Source organism: Centroberyx affinis, unplaced genomic scaffold (genome assembly GCF_046629955.1).
Source record: "Centroberyx affinis isolate AG114_WGS23_722 - 3 ecotype Tasmania unplaced genomic scaffold, CSIRO-AGI_Caff_v1 ptg000085l_1, whole genome shotgun sequence".
In the NCBI taxonomy this organism is placed as follows: domain Eukaryota; kingdom Metazoa; phylum Chordata; class Actinopteri; order Beryciformes; family Berycidae; genus Centroberyx; species Centroberyx affinis.
In genome coordinates, this window is record NW_027278793.1 from 49,053 (window position 1) to 75,952 (window position 26,900).

Here is a 26,900-nt window from a genome sequence, read left to right on the forward strand (position 1 = left end):
CTCTACTTTCCAGTAGCTTCCAACCATAATGCCTAATTTAACCCAGAGTTGCCTCCTACAAAATAGGCATAATGATCACAAAATTAAGTAACATTAAATATTATCTGTGAACTGTATAAAACTGGTGGAAAACATACAATTAGGAGGATTACAACTGCAAATTAAACTGCGCAGGGTGTTTGGGAATATATGTGCATGAATGCTTCGCGTTTTGAATATAAATTTCCCAACGCATTTCATTCATCCAAATGTTAACGTGTTTTCAGGCAACCTCCGTTCCCAGGGTGTGAGGATTAACAAGGTCTGTTGCAGATACTTGTCAGGTTTCAGCCAAAACACAGCCAAAATCTACCAGCCACTGCTGAATAGAACATTCCTGTCAGAAAGAGACAGATAGCTCTCTGTTTACCCCATTTATGTGTGTGTACATTTGTGTGTGTGCGCATGTGTGTTTATGTGTAAGCAACAAGAGGATGCAGGGACGCGGTTGCTGCTATCTAGAGGCATTAACAGGTCCGACATTACGATTTCATGGTTGGTTGGGTGGTGTGTGTGTGTGTGTGTGTGTGTGTGTTTGTGCGTGTGTGTGTTTCCCAGCAAGAGGCGAGAGCGATGTTCCAGTCGGTTGAAGAAAGAGATACAGGAGGATTATTCCCTCCCTCCCTCCCTCCCTCCTCAGCATTCCCATTTACTCCAACACGATACAGCAAGACAAACAGAACGGCAATTGTATATTATCTGCTGCTAAACTACACACACACACACACACACACACACACACACACACACACCTTAAACAAACATGCATATACACAACCACTCAAACCCTCATGAGCACCCCCACCCAGGCTATACACACAAAAATGTAATATGCACAAAAACATTTCATGTGCACTTGAGCACACACACAGGTAGGGGGCAGTCAAATGTAGAAGTGCACGTACACACACATACACACACACACACAGACACACACACTTCTCTCGCTCTCCCACAATTGTGTCCCCACTTAGAATGAGGGTATAAATAACCTTCATATGACAGATGGGACAAGACGTGACACTGGGCCTGATCAGAGCTTTTTACGAATACACACACACACACACACACACACACACACACACACAAACGTCCCTTTGTGACCTGTGTGCATGACTCCATCGGCTGACAGTAATTGACCAGGCAAGATTCTAAATTCTGTGTTTGTGTCTGTGTGCATGTGTGTGTGTGTAAATGTGTTTGTGTGTGTGTGTGTGTGTGTGTGTGTGTGTGTGTGTGTGTGTGTGTGCGCGCGTCTGCGAATGCGTGTTTGTGCGTCTGTGTGTAGCGCGTCTGACAGTCTTCACTTCCACATTAATATTAACTGACACTTTAATTTGGATGGGAAATAGAGCATTTTACCGCCAGTTTGTCCGAGTAGCGGGTGGCGGCGATGGCTGTGTGACCTTTGCCTGTGTTTGCGTGTGTTTGTCTGCCTTATCAGCCTCCCCGTCTCTCTCTCTCTCTCTCTCTCCCCCCGCCAACCCTCTGCTACCCTCTTTCCTCCACACTTTCCTCCAACCTCTTCTCATTTCCTCTCCTCAATACTCACTTTTCTTCTCCCTAATAGAGCCGGCCTCCCTCCATCCAACCACTTCATTAAGATAAAACAAGGCGTCTTCTTTCCCTGTACATACTCTCTCTTTATCTCTCCATCTCCTCCTCTTTAGTTCCTTCCACCTAAACAAGACTGCATCCCTCCATATGACCACTTCATTACATCAAACTGTTGTCCTCTTTGTTTATGCTCTCTCTCTCTTTTATCCCTCCATCCTCTCCCCCAATCAGAACAAGATGAATACCCCCCCTCACTCCCCTCTCCCTCGTCTTGTCATCACTTAAGGGGACAATGGCTCTGATTACTCCTCTCATCACCCGCTTCACCAACTGAATGGTGGTGTGTGTGTGTGTGTGCGTGATTGTATGTACTTGAAGAGTGTATGTGTGTTTGGACATGTGTGCTGTGCGAGCCATGTGGCTGTTTATATCTGTCTGGGTTCATAATTAAGCAGTAATGCAGAGGTAGTCTTGAAAAACGACCACTCAGGGCGAGCAGAAATCTTATTAGCCCGCTGCAAAAAACATTCTAATTAGTAAGACCTCGAGGCGCAGGAGTGTGTGCATGCGGATGTGCACGATGTGTCTCTAGCATGCTTATACACATCTATCTGTTGGTTTTGCTTTTGTCTGTAAAATGAAAATGTCTGTTTGAACATGCTTGGATGCATGTTTGTGTACGTGTGCGTGTGTGTGTGTGTGTTTTGGGGTTAGGGCTGTGTGTGGTATTATAGCTATGTCTGGTTATTAGTCTGGCTGCCTACAGGCACCTAGCTGATTAACTTTGGGATTTTACACATACAGACACACATACACACACACAGACACACACACAATTAACTGCATTACACTTTAGGCTAGCTTGGGGGGGGGCGGGGGGTGGGGGGTGGAAAAAGAGGAAGAGAGAAATAGGGAAAGACAGAGAGAGAGAGAGAGAGAGAGACAGAATAACAGGTTAAAACTGTATCTTGGCAGCTGAGTGTTTTGGTTAATGATATAGTAATGAAAAATAAAATAAAAATCGCCAATAGTAGCTAACTACTACAGGTTAACAACTAAACATTACTGCTAACATAGCAAGACCTGCTGTGGTAACAATACATACTGAACAAAGGATTAAGCCCACTTACAACAAAGGTGCCAAAAACAATGTTCAAATCCTAAATTAAACAATGTAATGTTGTGAAATGAGACAATTTACCTTATCAGGAAAGCACAGAACTTGAAATGAATATGAAAATGAAGCAAAACACTTCCACAAGCAATTTGAATCGTGGAGAAATGTGAAATGGAAAAGGCAATCTTCCAACAGCACTGAAAAATAATCTCAGCAGGAGCTGCAATTTACTGGTCATCAGCTGCTGGCCTATAAAGTTTACTATCACAGGCATGGAGAGACATGCGCAGTTCAACAAGGACATAATGAAAATCCTACAGGCTCAGTGACATCAGCACATGTAGATGCTTGCCCTTCTGACAAGCATGAGAAAGAGTGTGAGATATGAACAGAACAGAGAACATGAAAAAAGAAACGAGACAGAGAGAGAGAGAGAGAGAGAGAGAGCGAGAGAGAGAGAGGAGAGATGAAAAGTGTGTTCATTATTTTTAATTTTCCCTGAGTCTTCACTGAATGTGAAACTGCAATACTTTGGAGAAACCGCTCTGGCTCTTGACAACCTCATTTGTGGTTGTTAGCAACATCTTCTGGAAATCAACATGCATCTGCTGACACAAACATGCACTCAAGATCTCTACCGCATACACACGAGTAGTCACACACTGGCACATGTACACACACACACACACACACACACACAAACGGTTGCTAATGTGATAAGCGCTTCATTAAACTCTACATATGTATGATGACCTCCCTCCACCTTCACCCCTCCTCTCCCTCCCTATTCATCCCCCTCTTTACTTCCTATCATCTCAAAGAGTGTGAGTAGGTACATAAACCAGTGGGAAAAAAGTAATAAAAAAGCAATTTCCCATTAGAAATAGGAAATTGGGAGTTGTTGTGTATTAAAAAAATAAAAAATAAAAACCTGAAACACCCTGAAAAACCACATTTCCACTGTAACTCCCTGTTGCTCTTTCTCTTTTCATGTCCACGCTTTCTATTATTCTCCAGGGATAGATAGGTTTATGCAGGTATGTCAAAGATGAAGAGGTTTCTGTTTTTGTTTTTATTGCTGCGGGGGAAACGCAATCACTAACAGATTCAGAATAATGAGAGAGGAGAGGAAGAAAGAAAAAATATAAAGAGAAAGAGAGAATGTGTGGGTGAGCAAGCACACGTGTGTTTGTACACGTATTCATAAATAATGACAATAGGCCGCAATAGATATCATGTGAGAACGTATTGTAGTAAAAGTACTTGCGATTCAATTCCAGGAAAAAAAATGAGCAAAATAAGTGACACAGATTTCTGAGAAGCGAGCAGAATGAACAAGTGCTTACAGGCAGAACACAGCAGCTACACAACAATCTGTTAACGGCAGTGATGACAAAATGCATATAAAAGACGACAAAATAATAATAGATAATGAATGATGTAACTGAGTCTATGGATGGGAATCGACGAGTGTGGTTCTCCTCTTAAGACAATTTCTCTGTGTGCGTGTGCAGCTTCTAATCTGATCTTTTCCTCTACATAGGCTGAGAAAGCTCAGTGGAATCAAGAAGAAAGGAAGAAAAATATCACACTTTTTCCAGTATATCACATTTCAGATTTTCACATTGATGGATAATTTGCACTTTGTGTAAGGACGTGAAAATACAGATGCGTATGTCGCTTCCAACACCTCGCGCAATGAAGTGGAATCACTGTCACTCGATGCATCATGAGAAAGAGACTGAGAGAAAGAGAGCGATTGACACCCGCCCCCCTTTCGCTCTCTTTCACCCTGATGGCTGCAATTAGGGCTGCTTTGACGGAAAATTATCGGACACCTTTTTATTAGCTGCGGGAGGCCGTCCACAGTTCACCCGCTCTGTTCTTGCGGCAAATTGGGAGACTCTGGAGGCGGACTGGAAAGTTCATTATCCTCATTAGTTTCTGTTGGAAACTCACACACGCATGGGGAGACATAGGTATGCAAACATACATACATACACGTCTCACCACATGCATTAGGGCCACCACTTCTTCACAAAAGTTTGCTGTGATTTATATTCCCAATGTGTTGCAACTGCTGCAAAATCCAATGTGATATCTGCTTTGCCCTGCTCTCCACAACACCACCTCAGACCCAGATTCCCCGTGCTGCAGGTGAATGAAACACCCCGATGTTTCTCAACAAACCCGACATGTACCTTACATCTTCACCGGCACAACTGTAGTGAATGCGCTCAAAGTGATGACGGCACGTATGCAGCCTGTGGAACAAAACGGAAATCTCAAAAGCGGATGTGTTCCCCACAGTGAGGCAGCACAATTTGTCAGCATTACTTCCAGGAGTTTGTGGGACTGATCCTTTCATGAAGCTGTTGATGTGTAAGCTACAGTTCAGATGTGGGACCTCTCAGCAGGCGATGCTCTGCATGCATCCGACAAGCAAAACACCCAAGTTTTGATGTTTTGAACTGTTTTGATATTTTAGTTTTTAACTGTGATAGTTGGGGAGGGGTAACTGCCCCGGTTATGGACTCATTCAAACTCACTTTGGGGAAAAAGTGAAAACCCAAATATGTACATTCACACACATACACAGAAAGAGGCAAACACACACGCACAGAAACACAAATACACACACGGCTCTGGGCCTCTATCATACAGTCTTTATCTTGCTCTCAAAATTATATGCATCACTCATTGTCTGTTTCTTCCATCTTTCTCTTCCTTTGCATCCCTTCCTTATACCTCCCTCTCTCTCGCTCTTTCTCTCTGTTTCTCTCTCTCCCTCCCCCTCCTTTATCTCTCTCTAATTATATTATCTATCATTTTTGTTAAACTGTTATAGAGCTCATAGAGCCCAGCTTTTATCATCACACTGTCACTTATAATGCCCATTCCATGCCTCCTGTCTACATTTCCCATGGGTTTTCAAAGTAAGGTGAACAAAAAAAAAGATATTGTTATGTCTGAAATTGAATGTGCTGTTTGGTTGATTTTGGTCAGTCCAATAGGTCGCTAAATATCAGTTCGATCCCAAATAGATTACCCAGCTCCATTAAAAACTAAATGAAAATCTGAAAAATGGGCAAGATTTTCCACCACACCTTCAATATATATACATATGGATGTAGATACAGTAGATATCAATCTATCTACAGTATATATCGCCACATAGAGAGATACTGATACAAAAATACATTATATAGAGATTATCCTAAAATTTGCAATATTCATTAAGTGGAATTACTATAGGGAATGACGCTGCTGTTTTCTGTGTTGCCTTTAGTGTTAAGACCTTGTAAAACTTGGGGTTTTGATTGATTGCTTGCATGTCCCTCTCCCTTCCTCCCCCTCTCTCCCTCCTTGTAGACCATTAGTTATGGTAATGTAGGGTTAAGTACATCTTAACTTGGTTGTGATTGATTTGCATATCCCCGCCCTTAAACACTTCCTCCTTCTCTCTCACCCTCCCTGTTTTTCCTACCCTCTATCCCACCCACTCTCTGTGTAATCCATTAGTTGTGGCATTGTTGGGACAGATAATGCTGTTTGGGGCTGGTGCGATTGGGCTAAGAGGGAGGCTGGTGGAGGCTGGTGGAGGCTGGTCGCGGCGCTCCGACTGGAGGGCCGGGTCGGGAGATGAATCTGCTCTGTCATACAAACAGACAGAGGAGTGAGCGATGCCTCTGCCAGTGGGCCCAACATGCTCAAACACACACTGACACACACTGAGACAGAGATACATGGCTAGTATTATTTTGAAAATGCAATGTAGGGAACGAAAGACAAAGGTACATGTACACGTAACCTCAATGCTATAAACGAGCACACACACACACACACACACATGTTTGTCTTACTATACTTGTTAGGACCTTCCAAAACTTGCCTTAACCTTTACCCTAACCTAAAGCTACTCCTAACACTATAACTTAACCCTCAAACCAAGTTTTAGGACAACTAAACTAGCCCCTTGAAAAAGTGCGGACCAGCACAAATGACCTCACTTTGCGAAAATGTCCTCACACCGAAGGTCTAAAACTCAAACTAGTTCTCACTAGGAGTGGACATACAAGAACACACACACACACCAAAAATACACACACTCACACTCACATTCAAGGTGTTAATGTGAAAGCCGTGACACTTCAGGGACCCAGCGAACAGTCGTCCATTAGCCACACACAAACACACGCACACACACACACACGCCTGTAGAATGCACACATACTGGAACTGTCCATTTATTGTCTCAAACAAACACAATGCTAATAAACAGAGCACTTTCTGCTTTCATACTCTGTCTCCCAAACATACACAAACTCAGACTACACCCATACAGAGGAAGACACAGAAGTTATTTTATATAAATTAGCGTAAACAAACACGCATGCACACACACCACACACGTTAGTCTCACCTGTCACGCTCTCCAGCAGTGATGTTATGAAGGTGGTTGGCAGCTCCATCAGCACATGCCCTCAGGAGAGCTAGAGAGAGAGAGAGAGAGAGAGAGAGGAGAGAGAGAGAGAGAGAGAGAGAGAGAGAGATGCAAAGAGACGGGCATAAGCACGACAGAAAGACACCAACTAGTTTCAGACTGATGTGAATGGCACCTAACTGCTTTCAGTGAAGACACACCTTTCCACTCTTTGCAATATAGTACTGTCTAATACAGACCTTGGCTTAAATGCCCTGTAATGTCACTTCAGTTGGTATTTACGCTGATGCTAATTCCAATTCTGGGGTTACATATAGGGAAATGCAGCCTCCTGCAAAATGCACACTTAAGGTAATAAATATGGAAATCAAGGCCACCTTGATACCTTAGGATACGTGGATTCTGACTCTGACTTGAGTCCATTTGTATCCTCCTTTGTTTACGCACCTGAAACCCTGCAATAAGTTGCAATATGTTACTGCTCCCATCAGTTTGATGATGCAAAACAAATTTTGACCAGGAATGGCTAAACCAGCTCACAGCAGTCATAATAAATATTTTCTATATCTATAACTAGTCACCAATCCACACCTAGGATGATGAGATTAATTAGGGTTTTTTTGTATTTTATAGTCCATACAGACTATATTTCCTTTATGATACATTGCTGGTTTTGATTAGAAAACACACATTTTGTAGCATCATATTGATTACATTGTGATAGATTTAGAATGCTGTTTGGTATGTGTGCACTTTACAGATGACTTGACTTTTATCGTGATGACTTGACACAATCCACGCATACACAAGGTTTATGCTGCGGGTCGAAATTGACCCACAGATTACAAATTAAACAATAGAAAGCAATTGCATTTTATCTGAAATAAAACTGTTTTTAGACAAGGGTAGAGTATCAAAAATATAAACAACAACAGTGAACATTTGTAATCTGTAAACAATGGCCACTGTTTGTAGGCTATGTTTGGATGGATGAAGGAGAGATTCACGTGAAGATTCCTATTCATACCCTACAGGAATGACAGTAGCCTATTTGAGAGAGTGTGTGTGCATTTGCCTGCCTTTGCCTGACTTGACATACTGAGACAATAAGGGTTGAGGAACCGCACATGCTCATTTGGATTAGAAAACACACAAAAACTTGTCAGTACCACAAGGGATTATGTGTTCTTCTTTTTTTTCATTTAGGCCAAAAGTAGCACATCAGTGCCAAAAGGAATTGTGTGTACAGTATTATTCTTGAAACACCCATTTTTATTTCAGCGAAAGATAGGACATCAATGCCATAAGAATTAGCACCAAATCCATAAGGAGTTCAATATATTTTGTGTGTGTGTGTGTGTGTGTGTGTGTGTGTGTGTGTGTGTGTGTGCGTGCGTGTGTGTGCACGGGGTGAGGGGGAGAGTGGTGTGTGTGTTTGACCTATCTGGATAATGATTCACATGAGAAAGTTTGTATATCTCAATCTCATAACCAACAGGTCAAACGGGTCAACGGGCAAGTATGATACTTTCCAAGTATCATACTTGCCATCGACTGTATGTGACCATCAGAGGAGAGAGTAAAGAGATCAAAGAGAAAAGACAACATTACATGAAGGATCAGTTGGTGTGTGATGTAGACAAGGCTGTAAGTGGCCAAGAGTTTGCACAAAGTTTCCAGAGTTTGCCCATGATGCCTTGATTTTGCAGCACTCTAGTTTTGGACACAAATGAGCAACAAGGTTTTGAATAAACCCCTATCTGCATACTTCACTCTATAAGACCTGCATAACTTTACGCTGAATCATGTCCAAATTTATTAGAAATAAGCTAACTCTGTTGCCAAAGAAATCAAAATGTTGCTATAATCACAAAGTATTATGGATTTGACCCTTTAATGAGTCAACATCTTAAAAAACACTCATCGTTCCTTGGTTTTAAAAACAGATAAATGAAGCAGTTACTTGTCATTCTGTAAATGGTTTTCAAGGTTTTCTAAATCAGATGCAAACTATTTGCAAATGTATGCTCTTCCATGGCCTCTCTTCTATTCAAATTGAACAGGAAGCCGATTTTTTTAGAGCCCCTTTCTGTTTGGGCTGTTGTGGTGCACACTGGGGAAACACTTCAAAGAATAAGCTGTGGCATTCTACTTGCACCTAGTTTTAAACTAACTAAAGATTGCACCAGAGAGACAGGCAACACTCGTTTTTTAAATCTGTATGTGTGGAAGTATGTGTGTTTTCTGTCTCTCTGGCTGTCTATCTGTCTCCAGCTGTGGCCATTCCCCAAGCTCATTCCTGTGGTTTATATGATGGTTAGGAAAAATGTATAAGGAGGTTGGCAGAGGATGGAAAAAACACAACAATCTGATCTTTGAAAATACTCTTTATGGGCCAGGCAACTCTGCTGCCAGTCCCTCTTGTATTTGCCAATGTTATTAGGGGTCCAAGCACCGCAGGTGCTGGAACCCTATTGTTTCTTCTTCTTCTTCTTCTTCTTCTTCTATAACAAGCAACCTTACGTTTTGGCCTATAACTTCTGAACCGGAGGTCGTAGAATGAAAATTCTTTTCCTTTTCCTCTTTTCCTCTTGGGTCATTCTGCATGTATCCGTGTAGGCCACGCCCATTTCCATCTGACTAGATTTTCCGCCATTTTGAATCGTTTCCAAATCAGTTTTTTCGCTACTCCTCCTAGGCTATTCATCCGATTCACACAAAACTTGGCGTGGAGCATCTTGGGACCATCCTCTTTCAAACTTCTATTTGGATAACTGATTGTCACAATGGGTTGGCTTTTATCAGCCGATAAACTTTTAACGAAACATGCCCTGTCACAAAATCGGCCATAAGTCCATTCAGCTAGTGTTGCTTGAGTACGCCCACAAAAGCATTTGGAGTTCCATCACTAGTGGGCGCTATAAATGCAGAAAGTTTATATCTCATAATTGACTGAATGGATTTTTATGGAACTTTGTACACATGTTCTAGGATCACGTCCAAGTCGACGTATGAAATTTGGTCTTGATTGATCAAATCTGGTGTGACTTATTATGTATTACGTATTTCCATAGACGTTAAAATGAAAACTTCAAAAATTCATAAATAATCATGTCCTCGAGAGCTGAAATTTTCAGGACGTCGGCTGAATTGCGATAAATCTTTCGTACACTGGTACCTACCCCCGATTCTGAAGTCACCCCTCTCTGTTTATAGCAAAAACTGATTGTGATGCCACAATACCATACATTACAGAAAAAAAACAACATGATTTTTGAAATCAGCATACCTTAATTAGTAAAGGGACAAAAAGGTGTTATGATATCTTGAAAACTGAGGTTATGGTAAATCGCAATGTCTAGCTGCAAATAGTTTGATAAATTGATAATGTGATATGTTCAAGATAGTTTGATCAATCTTTATCAAACTAAAGACAAATGATGTCTGGACTCTTAAGATCATATTTGCAAAGCCATGTTTAAATTGATTAATGTAGCACACTGATACAGTTAAAATACTCTTTCTAAGGTTCGAAATATACTGTAGGTTGGACAGTCTCGTAACTTGGCCCTACTTTTCTTGTGCTCCCTCCATTTTTCCCAGTGGACTCAATAGCCTAATGATACTTAGGTCTGCAATGCAAAAGATTGTAGGTTCAAATCCCGCGGGTAACATGTCTCCTCACACCACTAGGCTTGAGATAACTTGTCTTAAGTTTCTCATTTTTGGATAAATTACCATATTGTGCTTGGACCTTGTCCATTGCCGCTTGCGGCTATATTTATTATTCTGCTTCTTCCTATGAGGAAATCTGCCTTCCCATGCATGAAAATAAACAAAACTTTGCACATAGGTCAAGTCCTATGCCAAACTTCCTCAACTGGCATTGTAGGCTAATAGTCCTGATGGTGGCGCTACAGCAACCGTCTAAAGTTTAAAAATTTTAAAATTCATAACAAATCAGTCGTACGTGCTACGGTTTTGCAACTTTCACCAAAATGTAGGCCCAAGTGAGCAGAAATGTTCAGTATGCTTCGAGCTGCCAGGAATTATGAAGTCCATCACTCTATTTTTCTCAAAAACTGTAAAACCTCCACATTTTTTGTTCAATTGACACCAAACTTGCTACACTGCATCTTCAAACTGTCCTCCACAAACGACCCAGACAGATTTTTGAATTATCAAAAATTGAGCCCACAGTGCATCAAAATGTTTTACTGTAAACGGTACTGTAAACAGCTACTGCAAATTCTCGCTAAATAAATAAATGACAAAATTTTGCGGTGATTTTTTTCGGTAGATGAAGTGTGTTAAATTTCAGAATTGTATCTCAAATACTGAATTTTTGACAGTATTTTGAATTCTATCCTTATGTAAACTATTGCAGTCAATGGAAATAAAGCATCTTTAAACATGAGTTTTTCACTTATCGAGCAATCAATCTTTGTAAAAAATAAATTACAGACATCTCTATGTTGTCTAGATGAAGTATACAAATTCTCAGAATTTTGTCTTCATAACTGAATTTTTGACACTAGTTTGAAATCTGCCTTTACATGCATGGACAGCTGTTATCATGCACCCTGGTGGTTGGCTAAGTCATAGTGTGAAGCCTCCTCTAATTTTCCCACTTCTCAGGTAGCTCAACTCAATCGCAACTTGCCATTGGTGGCAAAGATTGTGAGTTCAAGCCCTGGGTGATGCAGAATAAACATGCTGATGCCTACTCAGGCATTGTGCTGTGTGGGTTAGAGACACATAATTTCAAAGATATTTTAATGATAATTATGGTCCGGGCAGTTCTATGGACCCTCATGTATTTCTCATTCGTCCTCCTCTTCTTCTTCCTCCTCCTCCTCCTCCTCTTCTTCCTCTTTCTCCTCTTCTTCTTCCTCCTCAAAATGCCCAGCCCCCCGACACTGCTGCGCAGCAGCTATAATTTTTTTTGTTATACCAGTAACACCCATGGGGGTAGTGTATATATTCATGTGAGCGTGTGCATGTCTGTGTATGCGTGCATGTGTGTCATGAATATTTGATTGGTTGCGAACAGAAGTAATACAAAGACAACAAGTTATGACACAAAGAATAAGCTCCAATCAGAAAGCTATAAGTTACACGTCTGTGCATAACTTATAGCATAACTCCATGTGGACAAATGTGTGTCCCTATACGCAAACTGGAAAACTCTACTTAATGAAATGAAAAATGATTTGCTTGCTAATTCTCCATATATTCTGTCAGATTTTTATACCAAAATCCCATTACCTCCTGCAAAATGGTGCATTTTTAGTGGTTACTTCATGCCGTTTTTAACAGCGATACCTGACATGAGTTGTTTGTTTCTAAATTATTTTATACAAAAAAGGAAAGATGATCATCATAGCTACATCTCACAAAATAACACACAGTAAAACCCGGTACATCCGAACCCTAGAGGAATGTAGGCTGCTCAGGAGACATGTTTGGAAATGTTTGGATGACCGAAACATGCATGAAAATACTTAAAACCTGTTATTAAATCAATGAAAACCTAAGAAGCTATTACATACAGTCCCAACAAGCAAATACTGTAGTCTGTATTAAACAAAACAATGTGTAATGTGTAATGCCCGGTTGCAGTAGGATAGGCGATCGAACAGAGCCAATAACAACAATTAAAAGTTCATTTTTAACTTTGTAACTGTAGGATGTGTACAAAAATGTTAAAAAATGTCAGTGATAGAGAGTCCTGTCGGGCACACTCGACTTTAATGAGAATCCATAAAGTTCTCAATAGGCATTTGCTTCACATTTGTGAAGCTCTTTTTAGCTGCTAATGTGTGAAGCTGTCTTAGTAAAAGCGGTTTCACTGGTGTTGCGTCTTTGTGCTGTTTAAGCCACCTCAGGCTTTTTTGGAGGCATTCCACTGTGACTGTGTGGGAGATGGTGTCTGCCTCTTCTTCCTCACTTTCACTGTCGGACTAATTTCCAAGGGCCTGTGAAACGAACAGCCAGAATCAGCCTGTATTTCCGTATGCTCCGATAACAGACGTTTCTAATTTTAAACAACACATGCAAAGTGATGTGAAAGGAACTCGATGTCCTTATACAGTAGTTGCTGTCCTTGTGTGGTGCGGGACATGGAGAGCTAAGCGTGCGTTACGGCACAAGGATGCATAGGTCTGACTATCCATGAGATGAATTGGATTTGTTAATTGGGATTATGCCACTATTTTATAAGTAAACGTTATGCAGGGAAACTGTCTTATCTTTGCCAGTAGAATGATTTCTTTGTTCAGTTGGCCAGTAAGTTCAGAACTCTGAGGTTCTGCTGTAATTAATAAATATTCTACATATATTTATGCTTTTGTAGTGACAAAAGTGGCAACATGGTATGGCGGTCTGAACGTCCTGTTTCCTTTTCCTAAGACACCATGGTTGTGTCCTGGTGGCTGGAATTTATTCATTTTGAAGAATCTGAAATTTGCGACTGCTCAAGATAATTTGCAAAACATTTTTGAACTCTGAAACAGTTTTGAACAGTTCCACCCTACATTCTCACACAATCTCATCATCTCACACAAGGGTAAAATGAATCTACTTTAAGGCAAGTAATATTCTATTAATTTGCTCATTTGTGGACAAGATGGGCATGGATTACATATGGAAGTTCACACTTCTCTGCTCCAGAGTGTTAAATGCAATTAAACATGTGGAAGCAATGAGTTTAAACTTAGCATGACTACCAAGCACCACAGTCATTATTTCTACGGTATATATCACACAAGTCTAACACATAATTACCACAGTGATGCCTAATGATACACTCAGCAAGTAACAATGCACACTGACGCACACCTACAGACACACACACACTGAATTAGACTCGATTAGCAGTGTTACATGGAGGGGAATGATTTTCCGACAGAGGGGGTTTCCTTCTCAATCTAACTTCCCTCCCTTTGCTCGCCTAAAAGGGAAAGATTGCAGAGGCATCTGCACTGATGTAAATAAGATACTTATACTGAAGGAAGTGTTTTTATGCATAACCCCCACCACCTGCTGTCAATGTTTCGCGTTAAGAAATGACTGGAATGTAAATGACTCATTATCTCTGACAGAGTGCAAAGGCTGAGAAACTTTTCAAATGACAACTTTTAGAGAGAGACAGCCTGGTGGTGACAGACTGTAAAGCTATCAGTCATTATCTGTGTATAAGTGTATAAATATAAGTATGTGCACATACACACACACACACACACACACACACACACACACACACACACACACACACACACACACAGTGTGATGATTAAATTTGAGGGTTCTTGAAGAGTTACTTTTGTGTTTGTCAATCATCTACTCAAATCTCAGTTTGCATGGTGAGCCATTAAGAAACAGACACACACACACACACAAGCACACACACACACATAGCTGCAGTAAATGTGTGTGAGTGGTATGATGTGATTCAACGATGTGTGGCCATCAAGCACCATCAACGATCACCAAATAACTATGTACAAACACGCAATAAAATGTGTGTAAATAATTTGATAAACTAATAATTCACGATTTAGCATCAACAGTATCAAAATTTACACACATCACTTGATACTAGGTACTTTGCTTGAAAACGACATGAAAAATGAAACGCAGCCCGCGGCAATGCTCCAACACACTGCTTATTGACAACATTTCAGGCCCTCGGGCTCTTCGTCAGGTCCTGTCAATTAACGTTGTCAATAAACGGTGTTGGAGCATTTCGGCGTTAGAGTCTGTTTCATTTTTTATGATTCACTCACTACCACCATTTCTGACAATATTTAATATGTTTTGACTTGCATATGCTGCATTCACGTTGTGTCGTCCTAACAAAAAAACAAAAAAAAGCCATACCAGTCAGCATCGTGGGATGTCGGTGAACTATAAACTGCAAAACGTGACTGAAGCCTTCTCGTTGCCATGGTGATTTTGACAAGAGAGGTTCAACCATTCCATGTATATTCATACAAATCTGGATCTGTTAACTGGAGGAAAGTGGTCCACCAACGCTTGTGGGTGCATCCATCTTTAGAGTTTTCAACATCCGGCTTGTCCTCACCGCCACAGTAAACTGCAAAAGTTGGGAAAATTCAACTCTCCCTCTGCAGGTACAGTAGGCGTCATTACTGTCATTCTCCTGCTGAACACAACGAACATCTGGTTTGCAATCTATCAAGAAGAGAATGCAACATTAATTCTAACCATTAAATGCGGGATAAGAACCCCTAACCTTTCCTTTCTTGTAAGGACATATGGATTTCACAAAGAAAGAAGTTGAAGAGCGCACACACACACACGCGCACACACAGACAGGCCTCATGTGAATCCTGACGGTGATATGATGTGTATAGTGTGGGGACACCAGAAGCAGTCAGTGCAGATGACCTTGTAAATAAACTAGCCATCATAATCCCTCCCTGCAGGCTTCAGTTCCAACTCCTCCTGTCACTCACACTGCTACAGAGCTGCTGTATGATGGATACATATGGTGGGTAGGAGACACATACACACACACACACCTACACACCTACACACACACACACACAGTCCTAAAACTGTCATTCCAGTGCTTGTCAATCATCTACTTAACTCTAAGTTTACATGGTTTAAAATTATGCCCATAAGGTGCACATATACACACACACATACACACACATACATTGCTGTGTGGGATGTTCCATAGCGGCCAGTATTGATGAGCTTAGTAGGGAGGATTAATGCCTGTCAGGTTGGGGGTTTAACGCAGTACAGGAGAGGGCAAACGGTCACGCAGAGCGGTGAAAAGATCATTATCCCCATTATGACGCCTTGACGCCCTCCCTCCATCCATCAGTCCACCTCTCTCTCTCCATCCCTCTCTGTCACCCTGTCTCTGGGTCCACCCTACTCTCTGCACCTTTCCTTGATTTTGATTGATTTCTTGCACAAACATCTCATTTCCTCTCTATCTATCTCCGCTCACTCCTTCTGTTACTCTCATACTTTATTCTTCCTCTCCATCCCTCACCTTTATTTTTCTACGTGGCACATTTTCCCCAGCTCTTCTGCTCACGCTCTTTTTCCCCCCCGTCAGCAGTCCCTCACAAATTTTATTTTGTAGCTTTCTTTAAATCACTATCCATCAATCCTCCCTAACAGCTCCTCTGCTCCAAATCTCCACACACCTATTTAGCCCATCTGGCACCTGAAGTGAAGGAAGAGTGTGTGTGTGTGTGTGTGTGTGTGTGTGTGTGTGTGTGTGTGTGTGTGTGTGTGTGTGTGTGTGTGTGTGTGTGTGTGTGTGTGTGTGTGTGTGTGTGTGTGTGTGTGTGCGTGTGTGTGTGTGTGTGTGCATGTGAGAGTGTGTGTGTAAATGCTTGATAATGCCAGGCAGCCACATCGCTCGATGGGCAATTGGAGGTTGCTGATGGCTAGTAATGCTAATACTTGATTGGCTGCTGATGTTCAAAAAGCTCACCTGCTGCAAACTGCTCTGCTTCAACAAATGATGCAATAACGTACTCGCAGTAAACATCGCCACATTTCTATGGTTGTAGAAAGAGAATCGAATTCCAGAGGCTGGTTTCTTGAATTGCTTGTAATGTTGCTTGCTTTTGCTACACAGTGAATAAGTGAAGTGTCTGTGTATTTGAGTGAGTGAGTGAGTGAGTGAGTGAGTGAGTGAGTGAGTGAGTGAGTGAATGATTGATTAAGTAGGTGAGTGAGTGAGTGCACAAGTGAGTAAGTGAGTGAGTGAGTGAGTAAACAAGTGAGTAAGTGAGTGATTGAGTGAGTGAGTGAGTGAGTGAGTGAGTGAACAAGTGAGTGAGTGAGTGAGTGAGTAAACAAGTGAGTGAGTGAACAAGTGAGTGAACAAGTGAGTGAGTGAACAAGTGAGTGATTGAGTGAGTGAGTGAGTGAGTGAGTGAGTGAGTGAACAAGTGAGTGAGTGAGTGAGTGAGTAAACAAGTGAGTGAGTGAACAAGTGAGTGAACAAGTGAGTGAACAAGTGAGTGAGTGAGTGAACGAGTGAGTGAGTGAACGAGTGAGTAAGTGAATGAGTGAGTGAACGAGTGAGTGAGTGAGTGAATGAGTGAGGAAGTGAGTGAGGAGGTGAGTGAGGGAGTGAGAGAGAAAGATAAGCAGCCTGGTTCTAGAGGATCAGACTCGGCACCTGTAAATGAGTTTCCCTTTGATCAGCGTCGCTCTCTTCCATCCCTCCATCTCTCCCCTGCTCCCTGCTGCTCTACCTCTCCCAGAGGTGATGAGGGGGCCCAGGGGCAGCACATCAGAGGACCTGAGAGTGGTGTGTGTGTGTGTGTGTGTGTGTGTGTGTGTGTGCATGTGCATGTGTATATATGTGTGTGGGTGGGATATCTGTGTCTGTAAGGGTGGAGACCTGGCTGGGATGCCTCCAGGTGAGCAACCATCTGGAGAGTGACACACACTCAAGACACACACACACACTTCCCTTCTGACATCTGCCTATCCCGCAAACACCATTAAAAATACATGGCATATCAAGTGAGGAACGATAAACTTGCTACAAGCGTGTTTACCATCAAACTGCGAAAGATCTGAGATCTGCCACTCACACACTATTAAAATCATCCCATCAAAATTTCTCCAAGTCCCACGTGCGTTACTGCCAAGAGGAAAATTCAGATCAGGAAAAGTAGCCATTTTCTGACATCCACACCACAGGCTTGTGGCACTTCAAAAACACCCCAAAATCTCTCTGGAACATTTAAAAAAGTAGTAGCCTTATCTTTTTAGCCTTTTCTGTTTTTTTTACTGCATCAGCCTTGCAGTTACAAAATTCATGAATCTCTGTCTGGAAAATCGTCAGCTGATACCAGTCTCTGACTATTCATAAAAAAAATGCATATAATGAACCATTTCTGATTTATTAATACACAATTTTCCATAGTTTATGTTTAGTATATATATTTTCTGGGTTGTTGTTGCAAAATTGTAGCTGTGCAAACTGAAAAATTATTTTATGATTATTTCCTATATAGCAATTATAGATAAATAAATAAAATCCTGCATTTGTAGATGGTAGAATGTCACATGTATCACTAGGATAGTGCAACACACTGCTTGGAAGCTAACAGTTTATGTAAGCGGCTCAAATTTTCGGATTTAGAAAACCAGATGGAAGCATCAGCGTACACTTATCACCACTAGGTTAATCCATCTATTAAGAGTAGAATATCTCACAACACTGGCAGAGGCCAGACAATCTTATTAAACCTATTTTCACCATGATTCTCGTTTTCAGCAACAGTCTGGTGGAATAGTTGGAGAGAGGGAGGGAAGGTGACAATGTGAACATCTGCCTTAAAACAAGCCTCAAAAATAGTTGCACAATTTAAGGAAAAAAAAAAAACCCACTGACATCACAATATTGACTTCTTGGTTTGACGCAGGTCCTTGAACAAGTTAATTTGGTGCTGTACAGAATCCCTGGCCTATAAATCAAGTTGCATGTCAAGCAAGACCTCCTCCAAACACACGGACACCCACACCTACATGCTTTTCTGCTTTTTTAAAGTATGTGTGTAAAATGTGTATCCAATTGTTTCAATTAATTTTACAACTACAATATTCATAAAATAAACTAATATGATTTTTATTTAGCAGTATTGTCCAGCTCAACTCAAAGCTGCCCCTACCCCTTACAGTGGATGCACAATGCAAGAGTTTGATCATATTTAGCGTCAATTAGACCATTCCCAATGAATTTAGCAGGAAGGAATCAAAATCATAAGGTTTTTTTTTCCTCCCTCAATGGATTCCTCAGAGAATCCTTATCTTGGCTCAGCAGACAACTTTTGGGATTTAATCAGATGAAGAAACGCTGTTAAATATTTTCTAGGGGTCATCTGGTTTCCTCTCTAGTGTAATCAACAAAGGCAAAGAGCAGCGAGCGGAGATGTGTTGCTGTTGTCAATTTTCTATCAAACCATGTGACTGCTGCGCCATGAGAGAGCTCAGGTGCCTCTTGAGGTTTTGCTGGGATGATAAGAATATCAAAGCGATGTTAATTAAAATTCAATCTCTTGAGGTTGTAATCACACTTTTCCCTTCAAAGTTACTGTGTTTACAAGGCCTCTTCGATGATTACATACGTTTTATGAGTTACATTTCCAAATCCTTGGATTTCTTTTTTTTATGCGTGCCTTTGAACATGCAGTCCCTCTGTTAACATTCAGACCATGTTCTAATGTTGAAAGAGGTTTGTATTTTTGGCAGATGACTACGCATGCGCAGGTGTCTTAGCGTGCAGTCACATGACGCATAATGTTTACTCCAACATACTGGACGGTATTCGATGGAAATCATAAGCAATCACACAAGCAAAGTACAGTGAAAGTAAGTGCATAAAAATGGTGTGATTTTGTGTTCTGCATATGGCTGTATTCATCAACAAGGACAAAAGAGCTGTGTTTCCTTCAATAGGGTTCCAGATGATGTAGAAAGTAAAGTAGTAAGTAGTAAAGTAGTAAGCTGACATGTTTCTATCCGACAGTAAGTTCAAGTTAATGTAACCTAAATGCTTCAATGTCAATACACACATCTGTTTGTCGAAGTGTATTTTAAAGGTTATGTGTTTATTGAGAAGTTCTAATTCTAAAAGAGTTCTAAAAGATCTACCCAACATTACAGAAGAAGATGCTAATGAAGAACCTTCTGCCACAGTGAAGACACCAGTCCAGAATCACACAATCAACACAATCCATGTAGTTTTGCTGAAGTACAAAGTAATAACAACTGCACTGAAACGTACCAAAACCAACTACAATAATAATATGCAACACAAGGAGCTGGCTGCAGTCTGGTAGAATAATGCTATTGTACTCATTGTACTTTTATTTAGACCTACCAGTAACCAATTTTTACTTGTAATTGTGTATAATTAATTAGATGTAAATATTACTTTGCCTTTATTAAAAAGTTGTCTTGCAAGTTCATTGCAAGTAGATGAAATTGCAATAACTTTTCTGTTTCATGAAATGTCACTAAAGCACTGAACAATAGAAACATACAACAAATACTAATACCATCCCAATAAAGACCACTTACAGATAGAAATGTTATAATGTACATGTAGCCTAAACATAGTTCCATTATTACATTACTGTTTGTCCAATTTCATGCAATGCCTGTACCTGAACACAATGAATTTGTACACAATCATAACCACTACTGTCCTCTCGGTACTTGATAGAACAACAACCACACGTTTAGCTACTGTAAGGAGTTCAGCTTGGGTCAGGTTAGTCCAGTTCAATTCAGTTCACCTCAGCTCAGCTCAGCCTGTCTGAGTCCAATTCAACTCATTTCAGTTATGTTCTGATCAGTTCACCACAGGAAGAAAAAACTGTTGTGGGATAGAGACAATTGAAGTTAACATGGCACTGTCTGGCTTGAAGGCTCTGAGTCAGTGTCGCATGTTTAATACATCACAACCAAGTGGCGCGTCTGCTATGCATCGGCACATCACATAAGCGACACATCGGGGAGTCTGGAACTCTCCTCCCCTTGAAAAACTTGCTTTTCCTCTTTTGATGTTGAACTTTTGGGTTTTGTCTTTTCTGAATTTCCATTTCATTTTTTTTTTTATTCTCTTTGAATCCCTTAGACTAGATGGGAAAGACCTAGGTGGGGCAAATGAATGAGCAATGCTCTTCCCATTATCAAAATGCCCTTGAACACAACTCTAATCCCAAAAATGCTGCAGTGGCGCAGCTCCCATGCTTGAATGTGTAGCCTATGTGTGTGCAGTCCTTCTTCTGCGTGGGCTTTACTCCCCTAGGCCGTAGCTGAAAACTAGGATGTGCTCTTAGTCAACTTTACATAGTTAAGTAAGGGTTCAGCAATAATGAGAAAATCTTTACAGTAGAGCCAGAGACTGAGTGGACAAATGTGCTTGTCTGGGAAGCGGGTGTTGGGGTGTTGATGTACTGCGACTGTACAGGTTACAATCCCATGCTATGCAGTCACACCTGCTCTGTATTTCCCATCTATCTGTGTGCTGGACTAACCAGACGCTTTTCCCTCGTAGGAGAAAGACTGAGAAGCCTCGTTGAAGTAGAAGTGGATTTGCCATGACTGAAACACCCACGTTCTGAAAGCAGCAGTCCTGGGTCATGTTTGTTGACATCGACCCACTCACTCCCCTGCTGAGTGGAGTGGACACTGACTGCCACTGCTTGAGATCACATTATTTACCAACTAATTATCTGCACTGAATGCATACAAACTTGAATGAACCTGAATAGGTGTGCAGAGTTTGCCATCCTTAAAATTGAGACAAGTGAGACAATTACAATTGCTGTAAAAGGTTCTCTCGCTTGCTAAGGTAAAATGGCTGTAATAGATACAGTAGGGTATGGCTCTGCACTGTGGAGCCTGGAGACATGAAAATATTGGAGGATAGACTGCATACACACAATTCATATGACCATATGATATTTGGGTATACTGTATATGACCCAGGCTCATTTAACTTTAGAGTAGACCCATTTTTAATCAGAAAAACTTCAATCAAAATACACCTATTGATTCAATAATTGATAATTAAAAAAATATATATTGGCCCCTATTATGTAATATACTATTTGAAACCTCTGAATACAAGGATAAGTAATGAAAAACAAAAACAAAAAACTGTAAAAATATTATGGTTAAAGTCATGTTCTATATAACCAATTAATCAAAGGGTGACATTTTAACAATCAGAATTACATTATTGGCATAGTTATTATAGAGTAAGAAGCCAATAAAGAGGAAAACTTGATATAAATCAATGTAATAACATTTGGACCAGCTGTAAAACTGTGCTTTACTCTACAGAAAATTCTCTAGTTTTGACTTATTGTGTTTGGGTGGGGAAAAGCGTCCTGGGGAACTCAGACTGGAAGCCAGACTGGGAGAGACTGAAGTCGTCCATCAGTGACATATAGAGGTGGGTATATGCAACTGCGGAACATTTTGATAATTTTATGCATAATTCTGTGATTTTACAATTTTCAGTGATGCAAAGTTCAGTGATGAGGCCCATTTTTTGTAAAAAATCAAAAAAACAAAACCTGTGGTTGTGGAATGGCAGCAAACCGAGGGGATGAAATACAAATCTGTTTTATACCAGTATAAAAGCACAGTCTCAAAATGCATGCTAATCCTTAGTTGTTACATACTGTCATGCTCTCACATAATGTTATCTCCAATTGCAAAAAACCTAGGAGTCATCTTTGATAACAAACTAAACTTGGATAAACACGTGAAAATAGGTGCACAGTCTTGTTTCTTACAGTTACAAAAAATTGTGAAGAACCCAGAAACAATAATTCATACATCACACCTTGATTATTGCAATTCATTGTACACTTGTTTGAGCCAGCGGAGTATTTCTAGACTGCAGTAGTGCAGAATGGTGCAGCCAGAAAGAATATATTACTGCTGTCTTAGCTGTGCTTCACAGGAGATCAGGCTAGCCTGATGGCATCTTCCAAATCTCTTTTAAAAATTTTTTTTTAGACTTGCTTTTATTTCAAACTCTTGAATTACACTTTCCATGCTTTTAAATTGTTTTGAAAGTTTAATTTTTTTCCCCTATATCTTGATTGTGTTGTTTTACGCTTAATATACTGGAGAGTTTTATTCTATGTATTTTGTTTTATGTTTTAAAGCTTTTATTTCTATCACAGCTGTCCTGTTGCTCCTGTGAAGCACTTTGTAACTCTGTTTTGATAAGTGCTATATAAATAGTTATTATTATTATTAGTAGTACATTTCAGATTCAAAAATTCATTCTACTAAATCACTATGGAAACAAAAGTCAGTGGCGCAGCTACAAGGCCATACTGCACAGAGTGGGCCTTCAAAGTATAAATGCAGTGGAAATCGCTGTTGTATAAAATTATCTTGTTTAGCAGAGGGTGAATCAGGATAACTACTGTTCAGGTCATGTAGCTGTGGGTGATACAAAGCGCTGAGCCACGTGAGTCATTAAAATCAAACTGCTCCAGAAAGGAACATTATTTCCTGAAGAAAGTGATGCCATCTCCACCTTCATTAGAATACTTCTCACAGGAATTGTGGGCAGAGGGCAGGGAGCGGGCATTTTCAATGACATGGTAGCAATTAAGATTTCGAGCGGCGAGGGCTAAGCGGGAGAGGGAGCAGAGTTCAACAAAAACAACAGGGGAATACGTGCTCGACGCAAACCGATGCAGATGGGTGGTAGCTGGGATCTAAGCAATATTAAAGAGGCTTGCGTGATCTGTGTTGGTGATCTCTGAGGTATCTACCTTTACTCCAGAGGATGTGCAGGTAATCCTTATCCAGAGGCTGGTTCAGAACGATCAGGCAGATCCTCTGTATGCCTGGAGGGAGGAGAGGGAGAGAGGTAAAGGTATAAACCACAGATAGACAGACAGATAGACAGAAGATAGCGGATAATGGTCAAATAGCAAACACCGCGAAGAGAGAACACATCACCATTTGTACGTTCAAAAAACAGACTTTGTAAACAACGATTGGAGGTCGATGTTTGTGGCCTTGAATGTGCTAAATTAAGTACAAAACTAAAACAAAGCCGTGATAATGAGGTCATTATCATGCGTCACACAGAGCCAGGATAATTAGAGTGAGGATGAAAAACAGAAGCAACTTCAAACGAGTCAGGATGTAGCACCTCCGTTTCATGAATGTTCAAAACTTTCTCCACCTGATCCAATTACGCCGAAAGTGGTTTGTTTGCGACATCAGACGATGAGTTATTTATTTTGAAATGTCTCCATTTTGTATGTCATATGTTAAATGGGTGTTAAATTGGTGTATTGTGAGGCTATCCACAGTGAAGCTAAGACATTTGCTGAAATAGTGGATGATATGAGAAGTTGGAAATGACTACATAATTAACAAGATGTCAGGTAACGCAACAGAGACTTAATGCCCAATTACAGCTAAAAATGTCCTTCTTACTGAGGATGTAGGAGGTACGCACAAAGAGAGAGTTAGATGGAAGATGACCTCTGTCTATGTGGCTTTGCTTTTCTTATACACGTGTGTGTGTGTGTGTGTGTGTGTGTGTGTGTGTGTGTGTGTGTGTGTGTGTGTGTGTGTGTGTGTGTCTTTATGCTTTATTCTTAATGTTCAACGATAATGACCTTGCATGTAAGAACACTGCTGTGCTCCATCTGCCCACATAGGTCTATAAAATATGACACTCCAATAAAGTTATCTTTTGACAAGAAATTTCCAATTGACTGTGGATGTAGGCGTCATGTGAGAACGTAATACAGCTGGTGTTACTGAAACTATTTCCCTGTGCTCTTTGACAGTATGATCTGTATCGTCGACAAGTCACGACTGTCTCCCAAATCTGTGATGTCGGCAGATGTCTGCCGTTAAGGTAACTGAAGATAATTTAAGGTCAACTTCACAGGGATGAAGTAACGTTTATCAACAACACAGTTTCTCTGCTTCATTTGGTTAACTTCTAAAACTCCACACCAGTGTGAGGACAAACAGAAGCTAGCTGAAGAACATAAGGTGATGTAGACTGCAACGCTGACAGGCTATAAAGGCCAGGCGAGGTAACGCAACTTCAGCTTTTTAATACTTTGACTAATGCACACCAAGGTTAATGTAGAATATTCGAGGTGTTTCCCATTCATTGGCAACCCTTTTCTTTCTGTTCTTTTTATTAGGAAACATTTAAAACCTGACTTTCAAAGTAAACGATTGTGAAACTGCTTAACCTATGTCAATGGATTTTGGTAATAAAAGGATTGATGCATTATCTCACCTTTTTTTCATGATGATAAGAGTTTTTAGTTTGGAAAGCTCTGAAAAGGTGACCCGTTTGTAAGGACCTTTTGAATGGGATTAATTTATGGGTCATTTAAATCTAATAAGTCTATTCAGTAAATTACAATTTTATTATTCCCTAAAATCACTGAGGAGAGGTTTCAGTTTTGGAAATGCATTCACTGTACACCAAGTCCTAGCTCTACTTTTTCTACCTTCTACCCTCTACCTTTTCAACACAGACAAAAAAAGCTCAAGAAATTGAACTCACATGGATGTTGCTTTGTTGGCAAGTATATGCAGCGAGTCAAAATTACATTTTTGGGGGTTTAAATTACTGCAAAAAGTATTGGTAATTTGCAAAAAATCCAGACTGATGATCCAGACAATAGCCTTCAAAATCTGACAGAAGAAGTGAGAGTTCTCTGATATACAAGAGGTTATTCATCCTAACTTGAAGGGGGATGAAACACTAAACTTACTTCTTTCAGCTGTTAATCAATGTTCAGGGCAATTTTATGATGAAACACATCTATCCTTGTTGTAATCTTGACAATACATCGCATAATGTTGTCTCCCTGTATTTTATGTACAAATCTCGGCTTTTTGAAGGCAACTAGCGGGGGGAAAAATATCCTTGAAATGATGAAAACGTGTTAGTGAGTATTTCACATTCATTTATTTCCTTTAAGCAACTGCTACTACTCCTGCAGCAATGTGCACCCTGTAATAATCATTCATCAAATTATTAAATAATGTTATTTTGCACAGGACTGTAATCACTGAATTCTGCTGCCACTACATTACCTGACTCACTGATTTACCTGACAAATCCCATCCAGAATATAGGGGTGGTTATGCATAGGTTGAATATTCTGTAAAATAGTGGGGCGTTCTCATGCATATTCTTTAGTATGTGTGTGGGAGTGTGTGCATGCATAATTTGGGTAACCTGCAGTATGTCAAGTAACTGTGTGCTTTCAGCTAAAGTACCTCAACTCTCCTCGGCTGGGGGTCACAATCACTGTCATAATCGCAATTGTAGACCGGGAAATCTGTGCACTTAGGCTCACAAGCATTATCTCATCAAAGCTCATTTGAATAGCTTGACCTTGGTGACACGCCGACTGTAACTACACGACAATAGAGTAAAGCCTATTCAGAACAGCGTGTGCTAAAATAACGGTCACCCGCTGGGTTTCATAACTGCACTCCTTCTCTCTTCTCTCTCAATGTACCTCGATGCATCATTGTGAAAGTCTCACCGTGTGTCATTTCACATTCATGTCTCCCTTCCTTTCTTAACCCTCCATCTGTCTTTCTTTATGTCTCTCTTTTGCCATGCTGCTAATGCAGAACCAGTGACTAATGCTTCAGAATCTAAACTTTTCTATCCACAGGTAATGGGAAAAAAATAATGGGAAACTCTCCATTAATTGAAAATGGACCAAAGAGAGCTGCTAGAAAAGCTCTAATGGACCAAAGACTAAAGCACCACCTCTCTTCCCCTCGCCTTCACACTTAGCCGTTTTAATTTCTCCCAATTTAGCTTTTCCTCTCATGTCTGCTCTTATGAGAGATTTGTTGTCACCCACATTTAGAGTTTTTCCCTTTTTTGTAGCAATGCCAAAATGCATATGCACACTTAAGCAAGCTTTTATGACTGCAACAATGTAACTATCCCTCTCCCTCTCTCCCAAACTACTTACATTTGGATGCCAGTTTACAAATGGCATGTTGGCTCTAAAATAATCTCAGCACCAAACAATTGGCCAAAGATCATCTTATGGTACAGATCTTTGGATGCATCTAATAAAAGCTTGCATCTTTTCCTCTGTTTAAATAAAGAAATTAATCATGAAAACCAACAAGAGGCCCATGAATAATAATAATAATGATAGTGATACTTCATTG

General features: G+C 40.5%; 1 protein-coding gene across 3 annotated transcripts in view; it reads right to left on the reverse strand.

Moving 5' to 3' along the window:
- The window catches only part of tpk1 (thiamin pyrophosphokinase 1), a 71,879-nt gene that overhangs the window by 38,172 nt on the left and 6,807 nt on the right, over nucleotides 1–26,900 (reverse strand). For all 3 annotated transcript variants that reach the window (XM_071522172.1, XM_071522191.1, XM_071522182.1), the window contains exons 3-4: nucleotides 23,483–23,557; nucleotides 7,137–7,206 (exon numbers count right to left, since the gene is read on the reverse strand). In XM_071522172.1, the coding sequence (XP_071378273.1) occupies nucleotides 7,137–7,206; nucleotides 23,483–23,557 (145 nt within the window). The remainder of the gene's footprint in view (nucleotides 1–7,136; nucleotides 7,207–23,482; nucleotides 23,558–26,900) is intronic.